The sequence below is a fragment of the Hippoglossus stenolepis genome, chromosome 13 (assembly GCF_022539355.2).
Source record: "Hippoglossus stenolepis isolate QCI-W04-F060 chromosome 13, HSTE1.2, whole genome shotgun sequence".
In the NCBI taxonomy this organism is placed as follows: domain Eukaryota; kingdom Metazoa; phylum Chordata; class Actinopteri; order Pleuronectiformes; family Pleuronectidae; genus Hippoglossus; species Hippoglossus stenolepis.
The window spans coordinates 16813538-16841289 of NC_061495.1; the positions used below are offsets into that span (position 1 = coordinate 16813538).

General features: G+C 41.1%; 1 protein-coding gene across 5 annotated transcripts; it reads left to right on the plus strand.

The window, feature by feature from the left end:
- Positions 1-427: 427 nt before the first annotated feature.
- LOC118119998 (rho guanine nucleotide exchange factor 7) lies at positions 428-26939 on the plus strand. 5 transcript variants are annotated; one of them, XM_035174542.2, is made up of 22 exons: positions 429-1010; positions 5626-5709; positions 12163-12247; positions 12400-12533; positions 13206-13407; positions 14708-14796; positions 15125-15219; positions 15405-15500; positions 15751-15873; positions 16894-17032; positions 17119-17178; positions 17296-17442; positions 18140-18226; positions 18312-18390; positions 18469-18608; positions 18986-19207; positions 19383-19476; positions 20081-20170; positions 20615-20794; positions 24667-24760; positions 25681-25735; positions 26063-26939. In XM_035174542.2, exons 1-22 carry the CDS (start codon positions 846-848, stop codon positions 26183-26185), a joined length of 2583 nt encoding a protein of 860 aa, XP_035030433.1. In that variant the 5' UTR covers positions 429-845; the 3' UTR covers positions 26186-26939. The 5 variants fall into 5 exon arrangements, 4 of the variants coding, with proteins under 4 accessions (XP_035030432.1, XP_035030433.1, XP_035030430.1 ...); XM_035174539.2 differs by lacking the exon at positions 20615-20794 and having other exon boundaries at positions 431-1010; positions 26063-26125; positions 26370-26939; XR_004698170.2 differs by lacking the exons at positions 20615-20794; positions 26063-26939 and adding an exon at positions 24557-24583 and having other exon boundaries at positions 25681-25712.
- The last annotated feature ends 813 nt before the right edge of the window (positions 26940-27752 follow it).

The window sequence follows — 27752 nt, forward strand, 5'->3', positions numbered from 1 at the left end:
AGGAGTAGTAGACCTCATGGGGACCAAATCCAGGTCCTAATTAGGCCACTTAATTTCTTTGGTCCTGGTTGAGGTTTGATGTGAATTGTGGTCACGTTTAGGTTAGGTCCCCATTTTCTGACCCCCGTTCAATGGGCTGTTTGAGGGTTAAGACTTGCTTTTCGGGAGCATCACTGACATATTGTTTTTATTAAAGCAGATCATCATGACAGTGCTGAAGTCCAGCTGATCAGTTTTGTGTCGATAAAGCATCATCACTGTTGAAGCTGCTGCTCTGTCTGCTCATCCTCCTTCTGAATGGAGGCACAGAGATAACAACGGGCAGCAGCCATAATAAAACAGGGCAGGAAACGCACAGCCACACATGAGGGGGCCTGCTCGTGTCACACTGATGCGTCCTAACAACTGGTTGGACTCGCCTGTCCCTCTGCTGTGATGTCATCCAATGGACGAGTGGCTGGCGGCTGCGATGCGCATACGTGCAGCCCGCTGCCTCAACGCATCACAGAGGAGCGCGCTTGACAGCTTGCCAGGTTAGAGAGAGAAAACACACACACACACTCACACACACACACCACACACACACACACACACACTGAAGGGAGGAAACCAGACCTGCCGAGGCTCCACCAGTCAGCCGTCACCATCCTCCGCATCCAGGTTTCCTCATCGACATCATCCTTTTCTATGGATCCACGATGTTCCTCCTCTAACGCACGGATGGTGACGGTGGTGATGCTGGCAGTGTAACCGGTGGACGCCGTTAGAGACACCCGCACACAGCCGCTTTGTCGAGGAGGGGGAGAAAGAAAAACAACATCGGGGGGGATCTGTTGTGACTGGACATGAATTCGGCGGAACAGACGGTGACATGGTTGATCACGCTCGGGGTGCTGGAGTCGCCGAAGAAGACCATCTCGGATCCCGAGGCGTTCCTGCAGAGCTCCCTGAAGGATGGGGTGGTGCTGTGCCGGCTGCTGGAGCGGCTCAGCCCCGGGTCCACGGAGAAAGTAAGAGCAATACACCCCCCCACACACACTCACCCCATCTCCCCGTGTACTGCATAACCCTATACCCGCCCGCCCCGTCGGCGGGGTGCGCTGCCCGGATCCGCGGTTTGTTGTCTGGCGTCTCCCTCTGCGCACTGGTCCGTGAGGCGATTTCTTTTGTAGGTCACGGCAGCCCGGGTTATTGTCTGCGAAAACAACGCCAGGACGTGGTGGCACATAACGTGTGTCAGCGTGGGGCGATTCAAAAGAAAAGAAAAAGAAAAGGATCAGAGAAAGGAGAGGGGGAAAGAAAGGAGGCCCCAGTGCGTATTGATCTGCTCCAAACAAGGCAGCATCACAACAACAGGAGAAATGATTGATCAGATGTATCAGAGGGGGTTAGATCCACTGTGGGGTCTTATAAATAAACTAATGCAGGCCTCATTTAGCAGCTTATGTTTCAGTGCAGGTTTATTCAACAGCCTCGGTGTTAAATTCCTCTTCAATCCACGGCGATGTGGCCTGTATGTCAATGTGAGGGATGACTATACACACTCCTCGGCTATAAGAGTGGGCCGCCATTGACTGCAAAGGCGCACAGACACACAGACGTGGACCCTCTCCCCATTTAAAGACACAGTGCACGTGTTTGTGTCCGTCAACCTAAAGCTCCAGTCGTGCAGCAGGCCCCGCGTAAAGGAGCCAATGTTTCCCTGGAAAGTGGACGTTCCGCCCGGAGGCCCCTGCTGCAGCTCCGTGTGAGCGTTAAATGATAAAACAGCTTCCTCCAATTTGCACGTTGTCAGTGTTGTTTAATTAATGTGTGACATAATGAAATCAGGGTTTGTTTTTTTGCACCGTTTTGTTCACATGAGCATTTCATGAGGGCTAGTGTATATCTAGGCACGGTTTGTAAAGGAGGACACATCTGGAGCATTGCACAGACACACTAATGGATGAAATCCATCAGATGAAGTCTGAGGCCCAATCAGCCTGTATACTGCTGAGCTATTTTCTCACATCTGCTGCCATCTTATGTCAGGGAGGATTTTATGTGTCTCATTTGCAAGTGGCTGCAGAGAAGATGTTCGAATTCCTCCGTCCTGCCCTGCAAAAGCATTTTCATATTATCAAACTATTGCAGTGGTATGTATTTCACTATATCTTTTGTTTTACCATAATGGTCTGACAGGAGTGACCTGGCAATAGATTTAAAACGGGTCAGTGAATGGGACGCCGGTCACTGAAGACAGGTTCTGTAGCTTAGTTAAATCTTAAGAACAATAGCATCCTGTGATGATTCCCCCAGTCAGCAAATTGAACTGACAGAGCTGGTGAGCTGAAACTGTAAATGAACACAAGGTGAGCAAAAAAGAACCAAAAAAAAGAACAACAACCACAAAAACTAGTGTGGCACTAGGCCAAACAATAGGTGTAGTTTTTATAGTAAGAATACAGAAGAAAAGGGGAAGTGGTAGATAACCTGAAGTATTGATTTTTCATAAAACATAGCAAGTGCATTTGCATTCAAACCAAAATATGCATCGTATGAATATTTTCTTTTTGCTTTTGATGAGAAAATAAGAATCTAGGAATTGTGACCATCATATCAGAGAGCCATGCTGAGTGGGACATATATAGTAAATGAAAATCTAACTTGTCATTGCCCTCTGGTGGACAAACTATGTAATGGATTCACTGATACATCAGACAGATACTTGTCATGTCTACGCTGATAACTGTCTTGTTATCAGATGGACGACACGTTTCTACTTCCCCTCACCATCCAGAAATGAAGCCAAAATAATCTGTATACAATCGCTGTCATTTTGCGACGATGACATTTTGGATTGTAGTCTGGAGCCATGGCAGCAAGGTTGCGCTAATGCACAAACCTGACCAATCAGTCTAAGCTGTCAATCATGACATTTCGAACCGTTACTACATCAAATAACTAATTAAAATCGAACCTACCAAAAACATGAACATTTGAACAAACATCAGTGTGATAAGAACTACTTAAAATGACAAAAACTATCTTTGAGAAATGTTTATTTGCCGTGTACACTGACTGTTCATTTGCTTATGTCCCATCCACTAATATAGATGAGGCAATATTTATAACCTATACTGCAGCCAGCCACCAGGGGACAATTGAAATGATTTGGCTTTACTTTTGGTGCGCCATCATGTCGTCCATCTTTCTATACAGTCTCTAACTGATACAGATATATATGTGGTAATCTAACATTGACCAACATATCGACCTGGTCTGCCCGAGTTATCTTGCTAAATGTTACACTATTTCTACTATAAATGCTAATAATGTTTTTCTTTCCCCCCATGCATGCCTGCTGTTTTATCTAACATTTCATCTTCTCCTTCTTGCTTTTACAATAATGAGCAGGGTTTGAATCCCTTGGCATTTATCTGCGGTATCATTGGCCAGCATATCCAGTCGCTATCTGACCCAGATGCGACTCATAGCATCTCCGAGATGTTGTAGGCATCATCCTTCCCTGTTTCTGTTCTGTACCGAGTTCCCAGAGCTATAATCGGATGAGTAATTGCCTTCAGACCTGCAGTAGTGGATGTGAATGTGGGCCAGACGTCCCTCACGTCTCATCTTTGCTGCTCAGTTTCCCTCCAATTACAGCCCAGAGCAAGAGAGAGCTGCAAGGACACGATGTGAGGATGTTTCAGTTTTATCTCATCGAAAGAAGGTCTTCCTTTATCAGTGACCCACACGACATGATCGCCCTAGTGTCTAGTAATCAATGAGTGCTACCAGCACGCTTCCTAGACTTGCCTCTAACCTGGGCACACTCAGACAACATGATCCTCTCACCTTCTCATTATAATATTAGCACTTTATTACTTTATTACATTAGCACTGTTGCCTCACTGCACAAAGGTTCCTGGTTCAAATCCCAGCTTTGCATGTTTTCTGCTGAGTACTCTGGCTTCCTCCCACAGTCTAAAGACATGCAGATTTGGCTTTAAGTTAATTGTCCGTAGGTGTGAATGAGAGGGATTTGTTTGTCTGTATATATTGACCCTGCCATACGCCGGTGATGAGTCCAGGATGTACATAATGTCAGCTGGGATTGGCTGAGGTGGTATAGATAAAGGATGGATGGACAATGAGAGATATGAGGAAAAACTGTAACTGAGGAAAATGAGAATATGTTGGCTAGAGAATGGATAATATGAATCAAATGAGGGGGGGAGAGTTTACAAGCAAAATGAAAAGAAAAGTAAAATGTCAGATTTTTTTTTACAAATAACAGGCCTAGTAGTGAGGAACAGGAGTGAAGGAAACACAAACAGCATTTGCAATAAAAGATAACTATGCCTTTTATATTCTTTGTCTTGTATTTACCAACATATATAAGAACTTACTGCAAATATACCAACAATGGTCTTTATATTGACTGATAAGTAACCAAGAGAAATCAGTAACCTAATAAAGGTACAGAAAACAGTGGCTCCCTTACACGATGTGTCCACTACAGAGAGCTGATAAGTGTAATTTTAAAATATTACATTTCCTGATATATATCATGGTCACAATTCTTAAAGAAATCTACGGATATTTCCTCAAGAATATATGTTGTTATTGTCTTAAAAATCCTTCATCACTCAAACTAACATTGTATATATATCTCCATACACTCAGAAGTGACTTTAACAGGCAGACCTGTACAATCCAATGCAATCTAATGCAGCTGTTATGTCATAAAGTCTATATACTTCCATGATGATAATGATATTCAGTTGTTTTTTAATGTGTTGGGTTAAGATATTATATGTCTTAGCACTGAGGTTATAGTCAGTGATTGTTTTGCATTGGAAATCATTCTATTAAAGGTACGGTGTGTATAATTTAGTGACATCTAGTGGTGAAGTTGCATGTTGCAGCTGAACACCCCTCACCTCACCCTTCCCCTCCTAACATGAAAGAGAAGTTGTGGTAGCATTAATTTGTTATAAAAAATCAAAAGGTGTTTAGTTTGTCCCGTCTGGGCTACTGTATTCAAAACATGGTGGCCTCCATAGAGAGGACCCCCCCCTCTGATGTAAATATAAAGAATTTAAATATAAAAGGTCCATTCTAGGGTAAAGAAAACATCAATTTGTACAATTTAGATGAAACACCCTAGTGAAAACATCACTAGGATTATTTTATATTCAAGTTGTGCCAATAGATCCCTTTCACCTAAATCTTACACACTGGACCTTTAAATGATAAGTGATGACAGAATTTAGGATTTTTAAAATGTACTATTCTCTCCCATGTGGTTACAGGAAGTTATAATAAAACCCAGTGCTGCCATAGGCTATCAGGGCAGCAGTGGGGGATCCCTATTTGTCAACGTCATTTCCCTCCACCAGCTCCGCCGCCTCCTCCACTTCCCCGCTGCGGGATTTGTGCTCAGCCTCCCCGGAGCGTCAGGCCCAGTGCAGCCGCTCCAACTGTAGAATGCGTGTCGGGGAAAGAAGACGCATTTTCCGGGCTGATAAACTCACAGATACCCGCAGCGTGAGGAGCAGGACTCATCCAGCGGCAGCAGCAGGGAGCCAGGAGGCTTTTTATCTATTTGATTTTCTCTAACCAGCGTTTGCGTCTTTCCAGATTTACCAGGAACCGAAGAACGACGGCGAGTGTTTGAGCAACATAAAGGAGTTCCTGAAGGGCTGCTTGTCGTTCCGCGTCGAGGTGAGAGGCTTCCCCCCCTTTTTATTTACACATGTCTGCGCATATCTGGTGTTAAAACGTGACGCTGCTCTGCGTGTATCACCGAGTGCACCGCGAAGTTTGTGTGCAAGAGGGGACTCGAACAATGGGGCTGCTGGAGCCGCTGACACAGGGAGGAGGAGTGGAAGTGTAGCAGCCGGGAACAGTCCCACCTCGGCCGGACACAACAGAGCTGTGGCTGTGCAACATTGTAGCAAGCACTAGTGACGTTAATGGATCAAACTGTTAAACTGTGGCCTGTTTACGTTTCCTTCTTTTGTTTACGTTCGTGCTGGGTGATAAAACAATAACAATGATGTTCGGAATATCGTGTTTATCAATAGAAATGTAACAAAGGTTTGCTATATATCGATTTAGATTGTTGCTAATTCATTGTGCAAGCACTGGATCTACCTCAGCCACAAAGAAGTGTTTAAACCCTCAACCTTCACTCAGGACCAAACATCTTCAAACCTAAAAGATATAATAATGTGACGATTATCGTGGTGATTATCGATATGGATTTTTCATCTTTGTCTCATTTTTGGTCACACCACCCAGCCCCAGTTAAAGCTTTTTAATTAATGCAAAGCTTTGTCCTTAGGTTCAAATGTGTCTTTATTGTCACGACCACTTACGGGTGAGCGATGTGGCCACAAATTATATCAGGATTCAAATTTTCATATCAGTACATGTCGATAATTATCACGATAAATCGCAGAAATAAAGCAAACCCTAAACCTAAACAGCAAAGATATTTTACAAATCTGAGGTTGATTAATTATTGATTTATTCCTCACTGTGCTCGTACAATGCATAAACAGTGTCTATATACAGCTCTGGAAAAAATTTGGACTCCACTGCAAGATTATCAGATTCTCTGCTTTTACAAGGTAAAACATGGAAAAAAAAGTAATATTCTTTGAACTACTGAAAACATTTATCCCAAGTTTAACAGACATTGATGCAATGGCTGCCGTACATGTAGAGATGCAGACTTAAAACAAATCTGGAGTGGTCCCAGGGTTGTATTTTTAATATTTGTTACATTGCTATTTATACAAATTGTATTGCAGTAATTATAGATATTGTTGTATTTCTCAGTCTTACCACCACAGATTAAGACCTCACACATGTTTGTCTTTATAGAAATATTTAGGTGCATTATAGTTTTTGTGTAATGATTATACCCGTTCATAATCTGTAGCAAATTGAAGGCAGCGTGCTGTTTAAGTCTGTGTGTTGGCCAGTGCACAGTGGGGTCATTGAACCGCCCCTGTGTGACAATGAAACTCACTGTTTCCCAGCATTGCCGAGTGTCCAGCCACAGAACGAGAGGTGGAGACGGGCTGAGACAGAGCGCCGTCACACTGAGTGTGTGAAACATCATTTAGTGGTTACACACAGCTGAGATGCCAGTGAGGGAGAAGACTTCCGTGATGATTTATTAAAAAAGAGCCTCTGTTTGTTTTGGTTCAGTTCAGGGAGGGACAGCTTCTGGCAAAGGTATTGAGCAATAATCAGTTTTTTTAAAGTAATTGTTCCCCTGTCATAACCATAACACTGCCACCAATTTCCTGTATGGGTCATTCCATGTTGAATCATCACACTCATTGGCTGCATCGTCACAGATCGTAACGAAATTTGAGAAAATTGAAAAAGCCGATTTGGTCACATGAGAAACCTGTGAAATGCTACTATAGCACAAACATGATTTGACATGCAATGACCCACATTTGTTAAGACTGTGTTTAGGTCCTGGCGTGCTAAAGTGTTTTTAAACGTATGTGACTTTTCCTTTTATTTTGGATTGAAGTGGACAGCGCAGGATTATTGTAGTTTGGGGGTCATGGCAGTCCTCCCGCTCACCAGCTGCAGATGGATCTTCTCCAGAGCTCAGAGCACTGCTGGCTCCGGCCCCAGGTAGCTGCGGCTGCAGATTAGAGCAGTGGTTCGCTTTTTTGTGAAAGATGTGACAGATAGAGGCTGTGCTATTCGCAGGCCTGACCTTCCTCATTTTAATTGAGTTAAGCTTGATGTTTGGCAGAGCATCAACGCACTGGTCTTGCCATATTTCAACCAGATTGATCCCATTTTCAATTGAATTTGGATACCCTTTCCCGATTAGTCACTCCAAGAGTGTGTCCGACACTTAGGCAGCTGCTGGTACTGACCCTTAACCTCTGATGGCTCTGACCACAGGAAGTGATCATTACAATTCCCATGACCCCGCTGGTCCCTCTGGAACAGTAACCTTACCCTGCATCTACCATGGCAGTAATTACAGATCCATGTGTCTGGACTAAAGTGAGAGTTAGAATCCATTATCATAAAAAACAATAACCAGAAAAGTTTGTGGTATTGTGGAGCTAAAATACTTTGTATGGAAAGCTGCTGAAGATGTTTACAAAAACACAAATTTCTGTGGTGTTGGCTCAAGGCTGCAGCGAAGACATTTTTTAATCATCAAGTACTGTCAGTTCTTTTTCTATTAATTGTCCAATTTACTGAACGTCCTTTAGAAATTCCTCCATTCAGTTGAGCTCAAGGTGAAAACTTCAAATATCTTGTTTTATCAAACCAACAATGCCAAAATCTCAGATATTTAATTAAAAATAACGAAAAATCTGGAGAAAATTATAGGATTTTATTCAGTGGAACCAGATAATTTTTGGCACTTTAGCTGAATTAATTATTAATTATTTGACCTGCATAAATCCGATATATTTTGTGAATTTAAAGCTGTAAAATTTGAGATTTCTTTTGATTTCCTGTTTACCACATCATAGTAAATTAAGATCTCTGGGTTCTTGTGAGTCCAACAAAGCAAGGGAATAGATGACACCATTTAAGCCTCTAGGAAACTATTAACAGATTAAAAAAAAAAAACCCCGCACATCTCATATTAACTACACAGTTGATGGTTAGCGAAAGCTTGTGACCCACAGACATCAGCAGCAGATCTGTGCTGCGGCCATATTCACCCGAATGAGAAAATGCTCAGGCCGATACATCAAATCAAATCTAAAAACTCTCAGCTCCGACTGCAATCTTCAATTCTCTCTGTCCTCGGGGGATTTTTGTCTTCAATGTGGTCTTTAAGAATGGAGACGCATGATCGGTTGGATTGAGGTCAGGTTACTCTGTGAAGAATCTCCTACTGTTTAGTAATAAACTGACTGGCTGCCTTGTCTCTATGTTTAGGAATATTGACCATGAGTCCAGTGTTGTCCACCTAATAAGTATATAAACAGTATGTGAACACCCTTAAAGGAAAAATTATTATTTAGTTTGATTGCCTGCAGTATTACTGTTTAAAGATATGCATGTGTTCTTAACTCCGTCACTGTTGATATTGTACTATACTATACACACTGCTAGGGGAGTCGCAGCATTGATATTTAATGCTAATTTAGTATATTTAAGTAATCTCCTAAAGTTACGCTATAGCCCCTTTCAGACATGCACTGAACCTGAAATTTTCCGAGGACGTTGTATGTGAGGACACAAATATCCCAGTCAGTTGATCCACACATTTTCTGGAACTTTTGATGCCAGCGCCCTGATAAAATGTCCAGAAACGGACGCAAAACTGAAAAAAACAAAAGAATTTACAAATTTCTCCAATAAATAAAAAGAGAAGCCAAACATAGATGCTGTGACAAAAATGTTACTGTGTGTTGTTGTGAAGGCGTCTGACCTCAACAATATCCTGCTGCGTTCTTCATATGTGAAAGACAAACTCTGGAAAATGTCCCGACCAAATTCTCCAGGGTTCGTGTCTGAAACCCGCCAAAGTAACATTTACTGAGCAACAGCGCCCTCTGTATGCTCACGTGGGGATTCATTCTGTTGGGCTCCTTGTCCGAGCAATCAAATGGTTTTCATGCAGAGAAAAAAGCAAAGCCTATCAGTGTCTTGACGGAGCTCTGACTGTGTAGAGTCCCACACACTGAACTGAAACACAGCTGAACGGTGGATATTACCCATGATTCCTGGCTTCCTGAACCAGAAGAGCTGCTGCAACAAATTCTGTTCAGAATTCTTCATATATTAAAAGTTTCCTCGCTGAAAGTTGGCCATAAAAGCATTTTTTTTAAAGATTTAATGATGAATGAATTCTTTTGAACTGATCTACAGTTCATCATTACTCTTGAACTTGCTGGACCGGATTCTGTCAATTTAAGCTGCAGTCAAAGTAACGTAGAGCAAGAACAGACGTTTAGTATGAGGATTAGAAATGAAAGCAGCACCATTGTCCCTATTCCAAGTCAGTGAACTATTAAACTAATTTAAAAGCTGGTATTTTGGGATAAAAAAAGTTGCATAGTGATGCTTTAAAGTAAAATATGATATTGTCACCATATTCCATTATCTGTAGTGGACCTGGTGTAGTGGGTTGTAATTCCCTGTGCAGTAAATACTGATTTCCTTGATGGTGATGGGTGTGGGAAGTGTGGGAGCAGTTTGCTGCGCTGCTGTAGCTTGCTGAGTCACAGAGGGGTGTTGCACTATTGTCTGCTCTGAGGGGATCATTACCTGCCTGTGATGCTGAGGCCCAGCAGACGTGTCGTAGCTTGTCGTGTTAGTCATGTTCATTATCTCACTGCATGAATGTTTGATGTGCGCCACGCTTCACTTGTGAGAGATGTGTCACATTTCTAACGAGGAAGCGATTTAAGTCACGTCTACGTTCTGCAGGGAAATAATAAGTTGAGCACAAATGCTGAACGTGGTTTGTAGTTTGAGTTCCAGTGAAAGTATAGATGGGTGAGGAAGAGGGCACTCTCACATGAATGCTCACTAGGGACAGTCTTTTAGTGTGCACACACACAAACACACACACTCTTGCATTCACAGTCGTTCACATATTCCCTGAGGACACATCTGCAATCAGAGCGGAAGATGAAAGAGAAGCATCTCACAGTCACTCAGACTCAATATATGTGAAGCCGGGGCAGTTTATCATTTGAAGCCGTTACACCCAAAGAGAGAAGACAACTACAGTCATCAACACAGATACAATCGCTGCCATTCATACTAACCACGAGGAGAGTGAGCGTCACACTGACAGTGATAAAATCAGTGTTTACTCTTCTACTGCAGTTAAAGGACAAGACTGGAATTATTCTCCATTTTTCAGTTAATCCTGTGAAACCAAAAGCCATCAATGCATCAGTCTACTACAGTTTATTAAACGTTCAGACCATAGACTGTATATAAAGATGGACGACATGGCAGCTCCCCAAAAATTAAGCCAAAGTGTCTTGATTGCCACCTGGTGGCTCGCTGCAGTACAGGTCATAAATCCTTTCCCCTCCATGTTAGCAGACGGGACATGGGTCAAACTAAAGAGTCAAACCAAGATCATTGATGGTGCTTGTCTTTAATTCTTATCACACTGATGTTTGTTCAATGTTCCCTTTTCCAGTAATTTTGGTTTTAATCAGTTATTTGATGCTTTAAAATACGTTAAAATGTCATGATTGACTCGCAATTGGAACCTCGATACTGTGGCTCCATCCCTCAATCGCTACTGGCTTAATTTCTGGATAGTGAGAGAAAGTGACCTGTCATATACAAACTATGGTTCAGGCTTCCCTTCCCTCTCAGTGACACTCACGCCCTCTTGGTGTTATCGTAGTTTCACGTTTCTGTGGCCGTGTTCAGACATGGCATTAACATGCAACTCCGGGGATCGGATCACAAGTGCACTGCTCTAAGTGCATCACTTCCCACCTGGCGAGAGAATGTGTCTCGAGTGACCACTTGTGATGGTACCTCACTTCCCTGCTCTACATGAAAATAAGCATGCACACATTTGTCTTTTGAGATAGGGACAGTACAAGTGTGAAATGGGGAAAGAGAGATAGGGGAAGACAGGCCGAGTCTCCAGCCTCTGTTTGCGGCACCGCCACAATATACATATTTACCTCCACACATTCATCTTCTATTTTTGTCAAATGAGTACTTTATTTTTATTTTAAAGCTATGTGCATTGTTTCACTCAGCCCCCCCCCGGCTCTCACTCCTGTGGCTTAGGTTATTTAAGCAGCATTTGTTGATATCTTTTCTTGAGCTTTGATGTCAATAACAATTTTTTAATGTCCAGTCCCACCATTTGATGCGCTTCCTTCTCATGAAGCAGGGAGAGGTCAAAGCTCAGTTTCTGTCATTAACTTTTATGATGCACATTGTTGTGTAAAGCTGTAGCTGCTGCAGATATGACCTACATGCGTGTGTGTGTTTCACCAGCTACTTCTGACAAAGATAAGGAGAGTTATTGATCAACTGCCCGGTGCTTGCTCACAGTGTGGCCAAGCGATGATACAGCCCTGCTGTGCTGGAATTAGTGATTAGCTTTAAAAGCAAAACGTACTTGCTGATGATTCTCACAGATCTGCCCTGTCTCACTCTGTCCTCTCTCACCCGCAGCCGTTTGAGGCCAGTGACCTGCTACTGGGACTGAACTTCTCGAAGGTGCTGAGCAGTCTGGTCGCTCTGAATAAAGTGACTGCAGGTGAGTTAAAAATATGTGCAATATGAGTGAGTTTCATGCGCCATGTGGGGGTGTTTTTATTTTTATGAAAGGCAGGCGAGTAGTCATAGGTGTGTGGGCGCTGGCTTCAAAAGCCAGGTCTGGTGTATTTATATTTTGCCCTTTCTGTGCAGATATCGGCGTGGGCAGCGATTCGGTGTGTGCCCGACACTCTTCAGCCCACCGCATCAAGTCCTTCGAGTCGCTGTCTTCTCAGGCTTCGCTGGGCCGATCCTCCAAACTGCTGCAGAACCAGTTTCGCAGTCTGGTGAGCTCAACTCTCACCGCTGATGACTAGCAGCAGAGTTTAGGAACACAAAAGTTCAGGGTCACTGAAAACTGATAATGTGTTTTTGTAATTTTGGCACAGTCATTGATTACAAATTAAGAATCAATACATACATAATTATACATTATACACAGTAGTTAAGTGCAGTAGTTAAGTGAGTGCTAAAATATGGACAATTAATGTTTCCAAGTTGTTAAAGGACACAATTATATAATGATAAATAGATGGTTTAATGGCCTGCAAACACATCATGGTTTAAGCTATTGCTACTGATTAGACCTCTGCTATGGTCGAGGGTAGTCAAAAAAATGAATATATAGATATATATTTATATCTATATATCTATATGGATATATAGATATATATCACTAGACTTTGCTTAAAAGCTTCCATTCAAACTTTACACTATATTCACATCTATAAGCAACTGGACATGGCAAAGGCAATTCACTTGTTTGCTTTGGTTGAATATATTTACATGATATTAAACAAATAGATGGATAATTATGCAAATATGAAAAAAATGTGTATAAGTGTGTTTTTTTCACAAAATACATGTAACCTTTAATGTTTCACAACAAACCTTTTGCTGTCATCGGTGTCTCACCTCACATTTCCTCTTTGGTAACATCCTCCCCTCGTTCTCGACAGGACATGTCGGAGAACAGTGGACAGCAGCTGCTGGTGAAAGCACGTTTCGACTTCCAGCAGACCAACGAGGATGAGCTCACCTTCGCCAAGGGGGACATCATCGGCGTGACTCGCCAGGAAGATGGCGGTTGGTGGGAGGGGCTGCTCAATGGAAAGAGTGGCTGGTTTCCTAGCAACTATGTCCGCGAGGTCAAGGGCTCTGGTAGGTACCTCGGCTACTTGTGTTCAAGCGGGGAGCTTATGATGGGTGCCAGCTATGTGATGTTGATCCGTCTTGAATTTGAATGATTTAAGGCAATTAGAACGTTTGGTTTTATAACTAAACAAGTTCATTAGCTTACTAAGATATTAATACAGTGGAATTCTTTATATTATTGTTGTGTTACAACCTCCAAAATTGTCACTTGCATCCTTCAACCACATATTTCAGAAAGGATCCTCTGCTCCTACCTTCCTCTGAATGAACAAAGCAGCTGGAGAGATTAAATATTATTCAGCACAGATATTTTTAAAATCCCTCAGATTCAAAACCTGCCAATTCATGGACAACATCACAGTTGCCATTGTCACATTCTGGTCACACGATTGTTACACAGCCTCACATCTGCTGTGGTTCGTTGTTTATTCACTGGTTAAAAAACATTGTGTCACGAGGCAGCACCTCGAATTCTGATCCTCTGTCTGAGTGACATTTTTAACTTGATCAATTTAACACTGATTCTTTGGGATTGTAAAGACTAATTATATAATAATAATTTATATAGATATTTCAGATCCTGCAAGAGGAAAATGTCTCATTGCAAGGCACCAAAAAAACCCCCACATAGGGACGTGTTTTGGGGTCTTGTTATTCTACTTGAATAACAATAAGTACACAAAAAACACCTTGTATACCTGATGTGCACTTACTGTATATTAAGAGTTGTGAAAAGCTGTTTAACTCGGTACAACTTCTCCTAAAGGGACTTTGTTGTTATTTAAAGTTGGTAGCATTTCTTCATATATATTCTTCTAGTATATATATTCTTCTATTCATCTGGGTCAATGGCCTATAAATGCATGTCACTAATACATGTTTCTTTTTCACCTTTTCTCAGAGTAACAGCAATAATTTATACTTATATTTAGATATTCTATTTTCTCAGTGATTTATTATAGTTTGGGAATCACAAGCCCTGATACGTCTGTAACTTAATGTATAGATTAGTCGTTGTCTGGCTCCCTGATGTTTTTTCCGATTACAGGCATGTAAAATGAAGTAGATCGCCCAGTCAACGTGACTAAACCCGATTTATGATTTCAAAATGTCTGTATGTCCGAAGGCAGGTTTCAACAGGCTTGGGTATCTTCACTTAAGTATACTGTAGATGTAAGATTATTTGCATATACATCTTTGTAGGACATTTAATCTTTTAGGCATAAATTACTTTCGGCTCAGTGTTTCAGTTGATTGGCTCATCATGTACAATATAGTGTTTCATTTTGTTACTTTCTAATCACAGACAAACAAGTGTCTCCCAAGTCTGGTACCCTGAAGAGTCCCCCTAAAGGCTTTGACACTTCTGCAATCAGCAAGACCTACTATAACCTGGTAAGAACGCAACTCAACATTTATGTGAAATGTTGAAAGTGTTTGTGTTAGAGCCTGATTCTTTTTGTAATCTCTGTCTGTATCTCTACTTTCTATTTAATCTTGAGCTAATCTGCCGGAAGAGTTGAAAACATGTTTTGCTTGATCAATTATAATGTAGTAAATTATTTTTTTAATGCTTCTGTGGTTTATTAACTCCAAAAATTGCGGCACTTACTAATTAAATATAAAACTTGTATCTGTAACCCTCAAGAGAATTATTATCCTACTCCAGTTTTTTGGATATGGACATTTCCTAATATAAGTTTTTCCTCTTCTCCTATTGTAGGTGTTGCAAAACATTTTAGAAACAGAGACAGAATATTCCAAGGAACTTCAGAGCCTCCTGACGAACTACCTGCGACCTCTTCAGAGCATTGACAAGTACGACTTATTCACACACAAAGCTGCATGAATCCAGTACCAAGATATTTTTGTGCGGTTGTTGTATAACAGGAAGCTGGATCAATCTGATTACGTGTCCTTCTTCTAACAACATATGTGAGCTGAGCGCGTGTCTGAATGTGTAGTCACCATTGTTCTTTTCCCATCATCCTTTTTGCCTCCAGGCTGAGCAGCCCGGATGTGGCTCTAATTCTGGGAAACCTGGAGGAGATCAGCACCTTCCAGCAGATGCTCGTCCAATCGCTGGAGGAGTGCACCAAGTGAGTCCCTCCTGCACACACAGCCTCACTGCAGCAGCAGCATCATCACTGTTTCATAACAAGCAGAGGGACATCTAGTGTTGTGCTTAATGTACTGCAGGCATGTGGAATACACAGTACAGCACCAATCTGCAGTGGGTCTGAGACCAGACACTCCATATATTTCTGCTGCTGTTTGTTTTCTTAACTGGTGCACAAGAATTTGTGCAGATATATTTTTAACAATGTGATTTTTATCTTTTTCTTTTAGGCTTCCAGAGAGTCAGCAAAGGGTGGGGGGCTTCTTCCTCAACCTCATGCCACAGATGAAAGCTTTGTATATCGGTTACTGCTCCAACCACCCCTGTGCAGTCAATGTGCTCACCCAGTACAGGTGAGTTTCTTCATGCAGCACAAGTGGTCATATGGAAAAAGAAGGTTTTGGAGTTTGTCTTTGTTTTACTGTTGTTGTTGTAACCTGCTGTTTGCTGACTGAGGCAGATATAGTGGCTCATCACTGTGCACACTAAGTACACACTTTGCAGTCTTCTATTACCAGCACTACTGTAGCTGAGGCAGTACTTTTTCTTTACAAAGCAAAATAACTTGAATACAACTCACGGAGAGGGACGAAGGGCAGTTTCACACCTACCTGGTGTAGTCCGGACATTCACACGTTTCAGTTTAGTCAGAACCAAAATAACAGGTGTGAAAAGTACTAAATACAATAATTTAGTCCCACCTAAAGAGGGGGTCTCTGTCGGGATCAAACTGAGTCATGGTTCAGTTTCTTTGTGAAGAAAAATAAGTAGACGCAGCTCACAGGATTGTGTGTTGTCTTCACCTCTGAGGATTTAATGTTTGAACGACAAGGATGTTCATTTTGCTGGTTATAATCCCATAATGATATTACAGTGGCAACGAAATTAACTAATTTAACTCAAATTCAAATGAACAGAAATTAACTGGCAATTATTTAGAAAACTAATTGATTCAGTTATTTTTTCAAGCGTTCTTTATTTCCAACGTCTTTGGGCTTTTTTATTTGTCTATCAAATTGGATTATTTGATTAAAAAAGTAATTGTTAGTTGCAGCCGTAGCTGCTCAATTGTTATTCTCCTTGTTCAGTGATTTTGTGCACCACTCAATCAATCTTAATTATGAAGGCAATCACATTTTGAGATCTAAGAATCTGAATGCCAGGTAGATATGTTTGACCTGACTTATTTTTGAAACCAGTGTAAAATAACTACCAAAGGAAAAATAGTCCATTTAGTTGCTGTCTGAATAGTTTGTTGTTACAAAACTGTTTGTGAGGTAGAGAACATATTTAAAATCATTGCACGTCATCCAGGTTGAATGATACCTTGAGTGACCTCCATCACCTCTCTCTCTCTTTCCTTCCTCTTGCAGTGATGTATTGGGGGAGTTCATGGAGGGGAGGGGGGCCGTCATCCCCGGGATCCTCACCCTGACCACAGGCCTCAGTAAACCCTTCATGAGAATCGACAAGTACCCCAACTTACTCAAAGAGCTGGAGAGGCACATGGAGGTGTGTGTCTGTGCCTTTTCATTTGTCTCGGTGCAATCTTAGAATAGGTTATGAATTGTATGAACCATATATTTCTCTTCCTCCAGGAGACTTACCCCGACAGGCCAGACATCCAGAAGTGCATGGCGTCTTTCAAAAATCTGTCTGTAAGCTGAAAACACTTCCTGTCTCGTCAGACGCAGCATGTCACCAGACTTTCATACTGTATGTAATGAATCAACAACAGGCCTTTTTAAGCAGGTTGTCTTTTCCCATCATGCCAGGCTCAGTGTCAGGAGGTGCGGAAGCGTAAGGAGCTGGAGCTGCAGATTCTCACCGAGTCAATCCGTCTGTGGGAGGGGGATGACATCAAGACGCTGGGCTCTGTGCTTTACATGAGCCAGGTCTTAGTCCAGAGTCCTGGCGCCGAGGTACGAGCACTGTCCACCTCCTTGACCTGCACTTCACTCCGAACTGACAAAAAATATTATTAATTGATTGTAATATCACAGTTCATAGATGACAGTGTTTTATTGTCATTTAACCAGTAAATGCTACTTAGCAGTACCTTTTATTGCATTTGAGTGCAGGAGGGTTCATGTTTGTTGTGCAAGTGTTTGTTAATAGGTACTTATCAGTCATTTTAAAGGTCCAGTGTGTAGGATGTAGGTTGATCTGTTGTCAGAAATTGAATGTAATATTGATAATCGTGTTTTTATTAGTGTATAAACACAAAAAAGCCCTTTACATCCACTTTGAGAGCAGATCCTCTCCCTCAGAGTCTGCCATGTTTTTACAGTAGCAGTCCCACTCGTTTTCTTCCGGACATTTTCCTGCTGTATTCTCACATGGGCTCACTCAGACATTTTCCAGGAGGACTGGCAGGGAAAAACTCTGGAAAATGTCCAGATCAACTGACTCTGACTTTTGCGTTCTCACATGCAGACCCTCCGGAAAATGTATATAAAATGTCTGGACCTCAGTGCATGTCTGAGAGCAGCTTTATTGTGAATCTTTGATTTGAACTTGGCTTCAGACATTGTAGAGCCTTGTCATACCTACCGGATTATTGTTTCCTTGTATTCACTCTCTCTATATTCACCTCTCTGTCTTGATCCTGTTTTTCAGGAGAAGAGTGAGCGTTACCTCATGCTCTTCCATCACGTCCTCCTCATGTTGTCTGCCAGCCCCAGGATGAGCGGCTTCATATTCCAGGTCAGTAATTTCTCAGATATAACATTTCTTAAACTGCTCCCCAGTGTTAAAACTTATTGTCTGATATAATGATTTTCCTCTGCAGGGAAAATTGCCCCTGACCAGTATGACAGTGAACAAACTAGAAGACTGTGAAGCCCATAAAAATGCTTTTGAGCTCAATGGTAAGACCACACCAGATGAGCTAGATGCAGAGTTTAATCCATTTTCAATGCCCTCAGTCATTGTCTGTGTTCCTGCAGGAGCTTTGTTTGACCGTCTCCACGTGGCGTGCACCAACCAGCAGGACCTGCAGGACTGGGTGGAGCATCTGAGCCGACAGATCAAACACACCTCAGCTACAGCGCCCAGCCACAAACCTCTCACTGTGCCCTGCCACACGGTCAGGAGCGGTCGATTAGTACATACTCATATACTGAGGCTTTTCTTTTTAGTCTTTTTATGTGTTACCCACTGTAGTGTAAACAACTATTACAGAGTGAAACCTAAAATCAGTGCATTAGATGGACAGTTTGTAATTCCAAGGCATGTACATTGCGCTTCTTCACCCAAAAATTAAGAACTTAGAGAAATTACTGCAAATGTTATATTTTTAAAAACTATTTTATTTTAATGTAAATATGTTTGTGATGTATATTAATAACTCTGCACACCATTAGTATAATTCTCAAACAGTAAAAAGTGAATTATATGTAGGGATTAAGAAGGCTGATGCCGATGCTGATATTAGGGAGTATGCCTTTTTGTTTCGTTCCTCAGCTCCCATCTCACCCCCTCACCCCGTCCCGGCATGCTGAGGGCAGGTCCATGACAGTGGCCCCCACCTACCACACCCTGCCTCACCCCTCCTCCCATGGAACATCTCACAGCACTATGATGTGGGGTCCACTGGAGCCGCCTAACACCCCGAAACCCTGGAGCCTGAGCTGCTTGAGGCCTGCACCCCCTCTAAGGCCCTCTGCCGCTCTGTGCTACAAGGAGGTGAGGCTCTCTCTCTCTCTCTCTCTCTCTCTCTCTCTCTCTCTCTCTCTCTCTCTCTCTCTCTCTCTCTCTCTCTCTCTCTCTCTCTCTCTCTCTCTCTCTCTCTCTCTGTGTCTGTGTGTGTGTGTGTAAAAATAAAACGTTCAAATTCTCACAATAAATTTCTGATTTACAGGATCTTAGTAAAAGCCCTAAGAGTGTGAAGAAACTTCTTCCCAAGCGCAAGCCAGAGAGAAAACAGTCTGAGGAGGAATTTGCCTCGAGGAAGAGTATGTTAAAAATTTTAAGATCCTTTTTATGTTTACGGTTTGCGTTGAACCCAGATGTGATATCTTACTCATAAGTAATAGTTTGATTCAAACTTCTCCAGATGTGGTCGTTTTTACATTCGTCTTTGTGTAAACAAACCACTACCTGATGTTAGCCTCAGAATGTTTACCATTGCTTAGTTGCACCAACAGCTGCTTCAGTCTCTCCTATTGACTGTTTTGGTTATGTTAGGAAAATACTGAAGCAATCATCCTGATTTTAAATCCTAAATATCAAACATGCTATATAATTATCATGTGGTTCTGGTGATGCTGCGGTCAGTTCGGTAGGTTAAAGAATAGCTCTGGAACCCCTCACACTATCAGATAATCTGGGCCAAACATCAGTACCGACCAAGGTTGCAAAACAGCTGCCTCATAGTAGGATTCATACTAAAGGGGCCACCTAAAGGACAGCTATTACAGTGGGGTTTATTTCACTTTGTGCAATAAAAAGCAAGCAAATCTTCCAAAATGTAGGTAGTAAAGCAGTGAGCAGTGTGGGGAGATCTGAGGGCGATGAGCTTGTGATTTATTTTTTCCCTTTGCACCCTCTCACTCTCAGGTACAGCTGCTCTGGAGGAAGACGCCCAGATCCTGAAAGTTATTGAGGCTTACTGCACCAGCGCCAAAACCAGGCAAACTCTGAACTCCAGTAAGAAAGAAAACACAAATCTGACTCGTACATGTGCACGAAGAAGAAGGGTTCATACTGTAGCTCGCTGTCTTTGTATTGACTATATATCTGTGACTCAGAGCCTTTCTTTAACACTGGTATTCAGAGCTGATCTTTCTAACAGTATCTTCTCTTCTCTCTGTCTCTCCTCCACTCTTCACTCTTTGGCATTGCTGTGGTTGAATTCCTTCTTTCTCTTTTTTTCTCCACCAATCTTTCTCCTCTGCATACTGCGCTTTGATTTTCTCCATGTATTCTGATTTGCGCCATCATCTCATCCTCCATCTCATTGGTTTTATGATTTGCCATTTGTTGCGTGTTGCGTATGCTCCCCCACCCGCACCGTCACTCCTCTCCCTTCGCCTACCATTTCTTCCCTCAACATTCGCAACGTCACCTCCACCTCGGCTCTGCCTCGTCCAGCCTGGCAGGGCACTGACCTGATGCACAACCACGTGCTGGCCGACGTGAACCGCTCCTGCGCGGACTCAACGGGCCGCCGCAGCAGCGTGTCACGGCCCGAATTGACCTCTGACCTGTCGGAGGACTCTGACTATGACTCCATCTGGACCACCCACAGTTACAGGATGGGTTCAGTGCCGCGCAAGAGCTGCATCTCTCACCAGAACTAAAGAATATACAGTACTGCCACGCTGTACTGTAATGTAACGTACAGCACGTTTACCTCTTTTACCTTCAATGTATTAAAGAGAACCTTTTTTTTATTGATCTATTTATTTTCTAATATATATTTGTTAATTTTTTTTGTTAACTTATTTGGTTTATTTATTTCGATGGTCTCTTTTGAAGATGTTCAAAGCATCTCCCTGTTGCCTTTGACACTTTCCCTTTTATGTGCCTCCTCTCTTTCTGTAGTTGTCATGCAGTAAGTGTTAGGTAATTCTTGTTAATTTATCTTGAATGTGACCACTCCCCTTGTTTGACCATAAATGCGACGGACTCTCGTCGTAGAGAGTGGAGAGGGAAGTTGGAGGGGAATATGGGGGAACCAGGGATGGGGGAGAGATGGGGACTGAGTTTTTCCTGTCTGATATTCAGATGTAATTCAGGAACGAGAGTATTCTATTTACCATGTACTACTTCTCTCCAGTATGTGACTTTAGAGTATGAATGCTCAAATATAGCACAGATACGACACATGCGCGTAAACACACACACAGGTTGAGGCACATATGCCCCTGCTGGCTGATAAAATAGCAGCATGCAAATGTAATATCCAAATTCTTAACATTTTATAATATTGTTTTCATAATTTTAAAGTTTTATTCATGTTGCCAGCCGAAAGCAGAACAATATTCAACATAATAACCAGACCACTGCTGAATAATCTGTTCTTGCCAACATTAACAGTATGTGACCGTCAGTCCGTTCTTTGTTGTAGCTGCTACAGAAAGAGGAGATCATCACATACACTAGATACAAGCTAACAGGCTAAGAATGGTGAATTTAAAGGGGCTGTTTACTCGCATTACAAAAAACAAATTTTCATACTGATCTCTAGTACTATCCAAGTTGTGCAGATAGTTTTAGATGGCTTAATTTTAAAACAATTGGCACCAATAGGTCTTTCCAGAATCAGTGATCTATGACTTTTATTTTATTAATTTCTGATCTTAAATTTTGCAAAAGAAAGTCAGCCATTGTATATGTTTGGAGGCAGAAATACCAGGAAAGCTATCTGCATTACCAGATTCCACCACTAGAGTTAAGTGAGATTGATTTTTGGTGCACTGTTAAGTTAACCTTTTAATAATTTGCTGTATTGTGAAGTCTCCTAAGCATAATCCTTTTAAAGCCTGATCTTAAATTCAGTAATATTACTGTGTCAGTGGTTCTACAGGGTTATTTTTACAGTCTTATCATATCTCAAGTTACTTTATGAATGAAATATAAAGCTTCATAGAACAGCACAGGGCAGTGCGACACTAATAACTGTAAACTACAACCTAAAACAGCTACAGTTATACAAGTTGATATCTTTGTTTAGTAGGGATGTGTCTCCTGCTCATTAAAGGAAAGATCTGATATTTTCGGAACTGGGATTATGCTTAATTGCTTTTCTTGCTGAGAGTTCGAGATGAAGATTAATTCCACTCTCAGGATAGCAAATGCAACACGTTTTAATATTCTAGTTATGAGAAGCTAGTTTGCTTAGCATAACATAAAGAGAAGACGAAGAGGAGCTGCTGGCTAATATAAATTGAATATATATATTATTTGTCATAACTAGAAGATTATGTTTTAGTTATGAGAACACTTAACCTTCAAGGGATGAGAACAGAAAACGAAGAATAAATTAGCTACGCTAGCAGTTCCTCTTATTCAAGTCTATATGCTAAGCAAAGCTTAACGGCCTCTGCTTATCCAAACCAACTTCTGGTTAGCGTAGTCTAACCAGAAACTCTCTTGTTAAGCTAACCTGCATGCGGGTAACTTAACCAGAAGCTGTCTTGCAAGGCTAACCTGCATCTTGTTAGCTTACCTTAACCAGAAGATATATTGCTAGGCTAACCAGCATCTGGTTATCTTAACTTAACCAGAAGCTATATTGCCAGGCTAACCTGCATCTGGTTAGCTTAAATTAACCAAAAGCTTTCTCGCTAGGCAAACCTTCATCTTGTTAGCGTACCTCAACCAGTAACTATCTTGCTAGGCTAACCTGCATCTGGTTAGCTGACCTTAACCAGAAGCTAGCTTGCTAGGCTAACCTGTATCTTCTTAGCTTACCTTAACCAGAAGCTGTCTTGCTAGGCTAACCTGCATCTGGTTAGCTTACCTCAACCAGAAGCTGTCTTGCTAAACTAACCTAAATCTTGTTAACTTACCTTAACCAGAAGCTATCTTGCTAAGCTGGGGTGCTCCTGGTTAGCTTAACCAGCTTCTGGTTAACTTAGCCTACGATACAACCATTATACCACAGACATTAGAGTGGTATCAGTCTTTTTAACTAATCCACAGCACACAGGCCAATTATCCTACATACCAAAATATTAACTATTTCTTTAAAGTGTAGCTGTTGACGGCTCTGACAGTTCGACATAGTTAGCATAGTGTCATAAACAAACATCCCTTGTGTCACAACAAACTAACACCTATGCTACGGCCTCATAAGTCAGACACCCCTCTGTGTTGTCTGGTTTGCGTGGTTTTCCATACTAACCTGCATTAATAACTATTTTTATGAAGAAGTATTTTTCCAGTATTGGTAATAAAAGTACAGCTTGGCATCCACTTAGTCTATCTCCTCTTACAGTAAGCAATGCAGGTGACATGTGGAATATATTGGTCCATGTTACGGTACTATTTAATGAAAATGAAAATTGTTTATTCATTATTTTGTATGAAGGCATTTCTTTTTTTTTTATGTTATTCTTTATGTCAATGTTTACAAAATGATCCCTGGATGAATCATTTGTGTTCTTTTTTTTCTACATTTTATTGGTCTGATTTAAAGTTTACACTGAAATTATAACATGAAGTGTTTAAATTATTTTGCACAATCATGTAAATGGGCGTCGGGGGTGGGGGGTAGATCTGTTAAATTCTGTACTTTTTGTCGTCTGCCTAGAGTGTGTATGATATAGTCCTAAAGGTAGACTTAAGTATTCAGTGTTACTGTAAAGTAAATGCTCATTCGTAGTGTAAAAGAAAAAAACAAGAGATGATTATATGGGAATATTTCTATGTGATCTATTCACTCAGCCTCTGAATACTGTCAGTGTGGACTTGAAAAATGAAGAGCACACAGTGTCCCTTTCTGTAAATACTAGTTGTCATGGAACAAGGAAAAAAAATCCATTGTACCTTCTATGAGTATTTGAGCTGAGAATATCACTGTCCTTACATCACGTGCTATACTTTGTGACGGGTGTATTCTGTGAAACTAACTGTGGGACCGGCAGGGTAAAGAGACTGTCTGTGACAAACATCGTCTCAGTGTGCTCTAATGCTGTATCCAGTTCACACATGTGACCACGTCTTATCTGCAAACAGCGCCTTCAGTGTATTTGTTCGACACTGCTCAAGTGTTCAAGTCCCAAACGCTGTATTATGAGTTTTGAATAAATCTGTCATTTGGTAGACACTGGCTTTCTGGTGATTTGTAAGGACGAAATATGATTATATCTGCTGTGTGTTTTCATTTTAGGATTCTTACGGACAGAGAAATGTATTGTGAATAAATGAAGGAATGTGTTTGTTTTTTTTGTCTGATATTGTCACTGTCTCTCATTTCCTTTCTCTTTCCTCTGTCTCCTATCTGATTTCTTCTCTGTGCATGACTAACACACTACTACCAACAATTGTGGTATATCTCCTTCTCTTTGGTGCTGCTGGCCCTTCCAGAAGAAGCTCACACTGTGGAATGAAAACGTAATATACTGAAGATGTCATCTTACTGCAAGGTGAGAAAAAGCTGTGTATCAAGTGTTGAGTGCTCTTCTGTTTTGAAACAGGACCGCAACGAGAGACAGGACTTCATGTGATCATCCCTGGTGAGGAGAAAGTCCTTGATCCAAGTCGCAATGGACAAAGTGCACCGGAAGAAAAGTAAGTTAACGTGCTTCTCCTTTATCCTGAATTTACATATTGTAAATCCCATTGAAGGACCAAAACCAAAATAGCCGTAGTCTACTATCAAACTGTGACTGTGGCACACAGCCCCAAGCCAATCTGTTTCAACTGAACACTTAAATCTTTAAGATCTTTAAAATGGGGTAATTTTCAATTACAGCTGTATATTGTTGCAATTATTACTCAGGAGTCAAAAGTACATTTGTTAGGGACGACTTCCAGTTTAGACCAGCTCAATACGCCTCATGGCACAGAGGAATAAGATGTATCGAATTGTAATGTTCTGTTAGTGAGATAATTAAATAAAGCTTGATTTATTTAGTACTTTGCAAATAGAGAGGTCAAAAAGTGCCATATTATTACAAAATGCAAACACACCCGTTGAGGGATGGATCACCTGTTAGATAAATAAAGAGGATTTAACAGTTTTGGGCCAAATCAACAAATACACAGTCTCCCTTCATTTTAAAAGGAATTTGATGACATTGAGATTATATATTTTTCAAGACTTGCACATTAAGTATAACGTTTCAACTGTAACTCTTATTATTATGCTCTTGGTCTGTGCTACTGCTATGAGATTATATCTCGCATCTTATCAAGTGGGTCTTAAAACAACACTCATGCCCATTTGTTCAATGAAACATATTCTGGTTAATACAGTTGTTGCTCCTGCAGATACTGATGATGAAGAGATTGGGGACAAAATCCACAGCACCTCTCTGCAAAAGTGCAATTGTATGCAAAATGGACAGTAACCTAAAATGTTTGCGATGTACATATCAACATATGAGTGTCGTTTTAAAATGGACTTGAAACAGTGTGAACCTATCACTTGATGAGCAGACCTGTGGGTGTTACTGATGTGCTGACCTGTAAATATTCCTGTCTGAAAGGAGCCTGGTGGATGTGGTGTACGCTCTGAGGGATGAGGTTCAGGAACTAAAACAGGTAAATGTTCAATGATGGATTATGATGTTTTATCAATTATATAACTTTTAAGTCAAATTAAACTGTTTTATGATCTAATCTAAAAAAAGTTGGTTATGTCAAGCATTGACATAACTTTAACCAAGTGGAGTTAAATCTATTTGTAATGACCTGTTTTGTAATATAGTTTAGGAATGTTGTTTTGAACACAGAGGTTTGAAAGATGAGATTTTGCACATTATTTGAGCTAACGATACTGTATCCTTAGTTTTGGATTGAGACAGTCTCATGTCTTCTCTAAATCTGTTAAACAACAGTATGTGTTTATAATATTGTTTTCCACAACAGGACACTAAGAAGATGAAGAGGTCACTGGAGGAGGAGCAGAGGGCAAGGAAGGATCTAGAGAAGGTTGTGAGGAGGGTTTTAAAGAGCATGAACGACCCAACATGGGATGAGACCAACCTGTGAGGCCGTCGCACACAATCTCCATCTGAAACTTTGAAAAGAGAAAAAGAAATGCGTATATGTGGACTTGCTTCTGTTGTGCGTACATGAGTTAAGGCTGGTTGTGTGAGTGAGAGCAAGAGTGCATCTGTAAACAGGTAATTGTGTACTTGTTTGACATGGGTGCATGTGTGTGTGCTTTAAGCAGGATGTCAATACAGCCCCTTTCAAGACCAGAACCACTGAACAGCATCGACCATCTATTCCACAATAACATTCCTTGAACACCAAGCAAGAGGGCGAGGACATCACACACTTCCACCACTTCAACATTCATCATCCACCGTCTATGGCCTTGATCAGTGTGGCCAAAGAGAAACCAGAGCGAGATCCTCTCCGTCTGTTTACAATCATTCATCAGGACACTGTCCACTGGTACATAAATGGTACATTAATGGTTTTAATGGTCACAAAGGCCTTGGACCACTCTGAACTTGAACCATGCCATTTCCGCATAACCTCTCTTATGTTATTTAATTTTTTTATGAATTTATTTTTGTTGGGTCTCTTTCCCTGACACAAGCTTAACGAAAGTCTGTGCCAGGAAACATGTTTCTTGTCTTGTCATCTTTATTGTTTGATCACTTTGCGGTTTGACTTAATTTCTGGGCATCCTAAGGGAAGTGTACAGATATTAACCCGGTACTGTATATTGTAAATACTGCTAAAAGATGAGCCTTTGTCCTTTGGGAGAAATAAATGTGTTTTTAGAAGATGACTTTGAGTTGCCTCTGAAATCTGTTTTTAAGACCACAAAGGAACTGTGTAACAAGGTCGGATTTAGTTTATATTGTGCTCTCATTGAGTTTATACTTTAAGTTGTGTTGAATCAAGTTGTCTTAAATTGATGCAAAGAAAACTATGATGTTGACTAGTTGACTTCTATAGGAATAATGGTTGTGTCTTTAATGCTTGTTTGCACCAACCTGGAGCTGCCCCATAAAAGTTTAATTCAACCATAAATATCACCAACAACTACTTGTTTAGTGGTTCCAGCTTTTTTCAGATTATGCAGCGTTTACTCAGGGCCCCTCACCACAGTCTATAGCCTTATTGTGAACATGAAATATCAGCAGCTCAATCAACAAGTGATCTTGTCCAGCACAGACCTTTTGCATCATTCAACATAACGGACACTCCAGTTATTTATTACTCGTCGTTTCCTTGCCACCTCTGCCTGCTGTGATGGTTTTAAAGTAAAACCCCAAACCTCAGGAAACCCCTGAGTCTGTCCCTTTTAGTAGTAACCTCACTCTTGCATTTACTCAGGTACTGTAATTAAGTGTAATTTCAAGGTATTTACTTTACTTGAGTACCTATTGGAGGCAAATATTGTACTTTTCACTCCACTATATTTTATTAAATTATAAATGGAAAATATAATCAACTTATAAATGATGATGGAGCTACCAGCAGGTAACTAACTGCAACATTAAACTATAGTGTAGTATAGTTTATAGTATATAGTTTCTAGTATAGTCTATTGTTAAATTTTTATTCTGATTCAATCTACTATGTCCACCCAGTAAAA

Bases quoted from the DNA above. Each gene is read 5' to 3' on its own strand.
- LOC118119998 (XM_035174542.2), top strand. From the start codon at position 846: ATGAATTCGGCGGAACAGACGGTGACATGGTTGATCACGCTCGGGGTG. The intron at 14,797-15,124 runs GTAAGAACGCAA...CTCCTATTGTAG, and splicing joins GCAAGACCTACTATAACCTG to GTGTTGCAAAACATTTTAGA. The intron at 18,227-18,311 runs GTCAGTAATTTC...TTTCCTCTGCAG, and splicing joins TGAGCGGCTTCATATTCCAG to GGAAAATTGCCCCTGACCAG.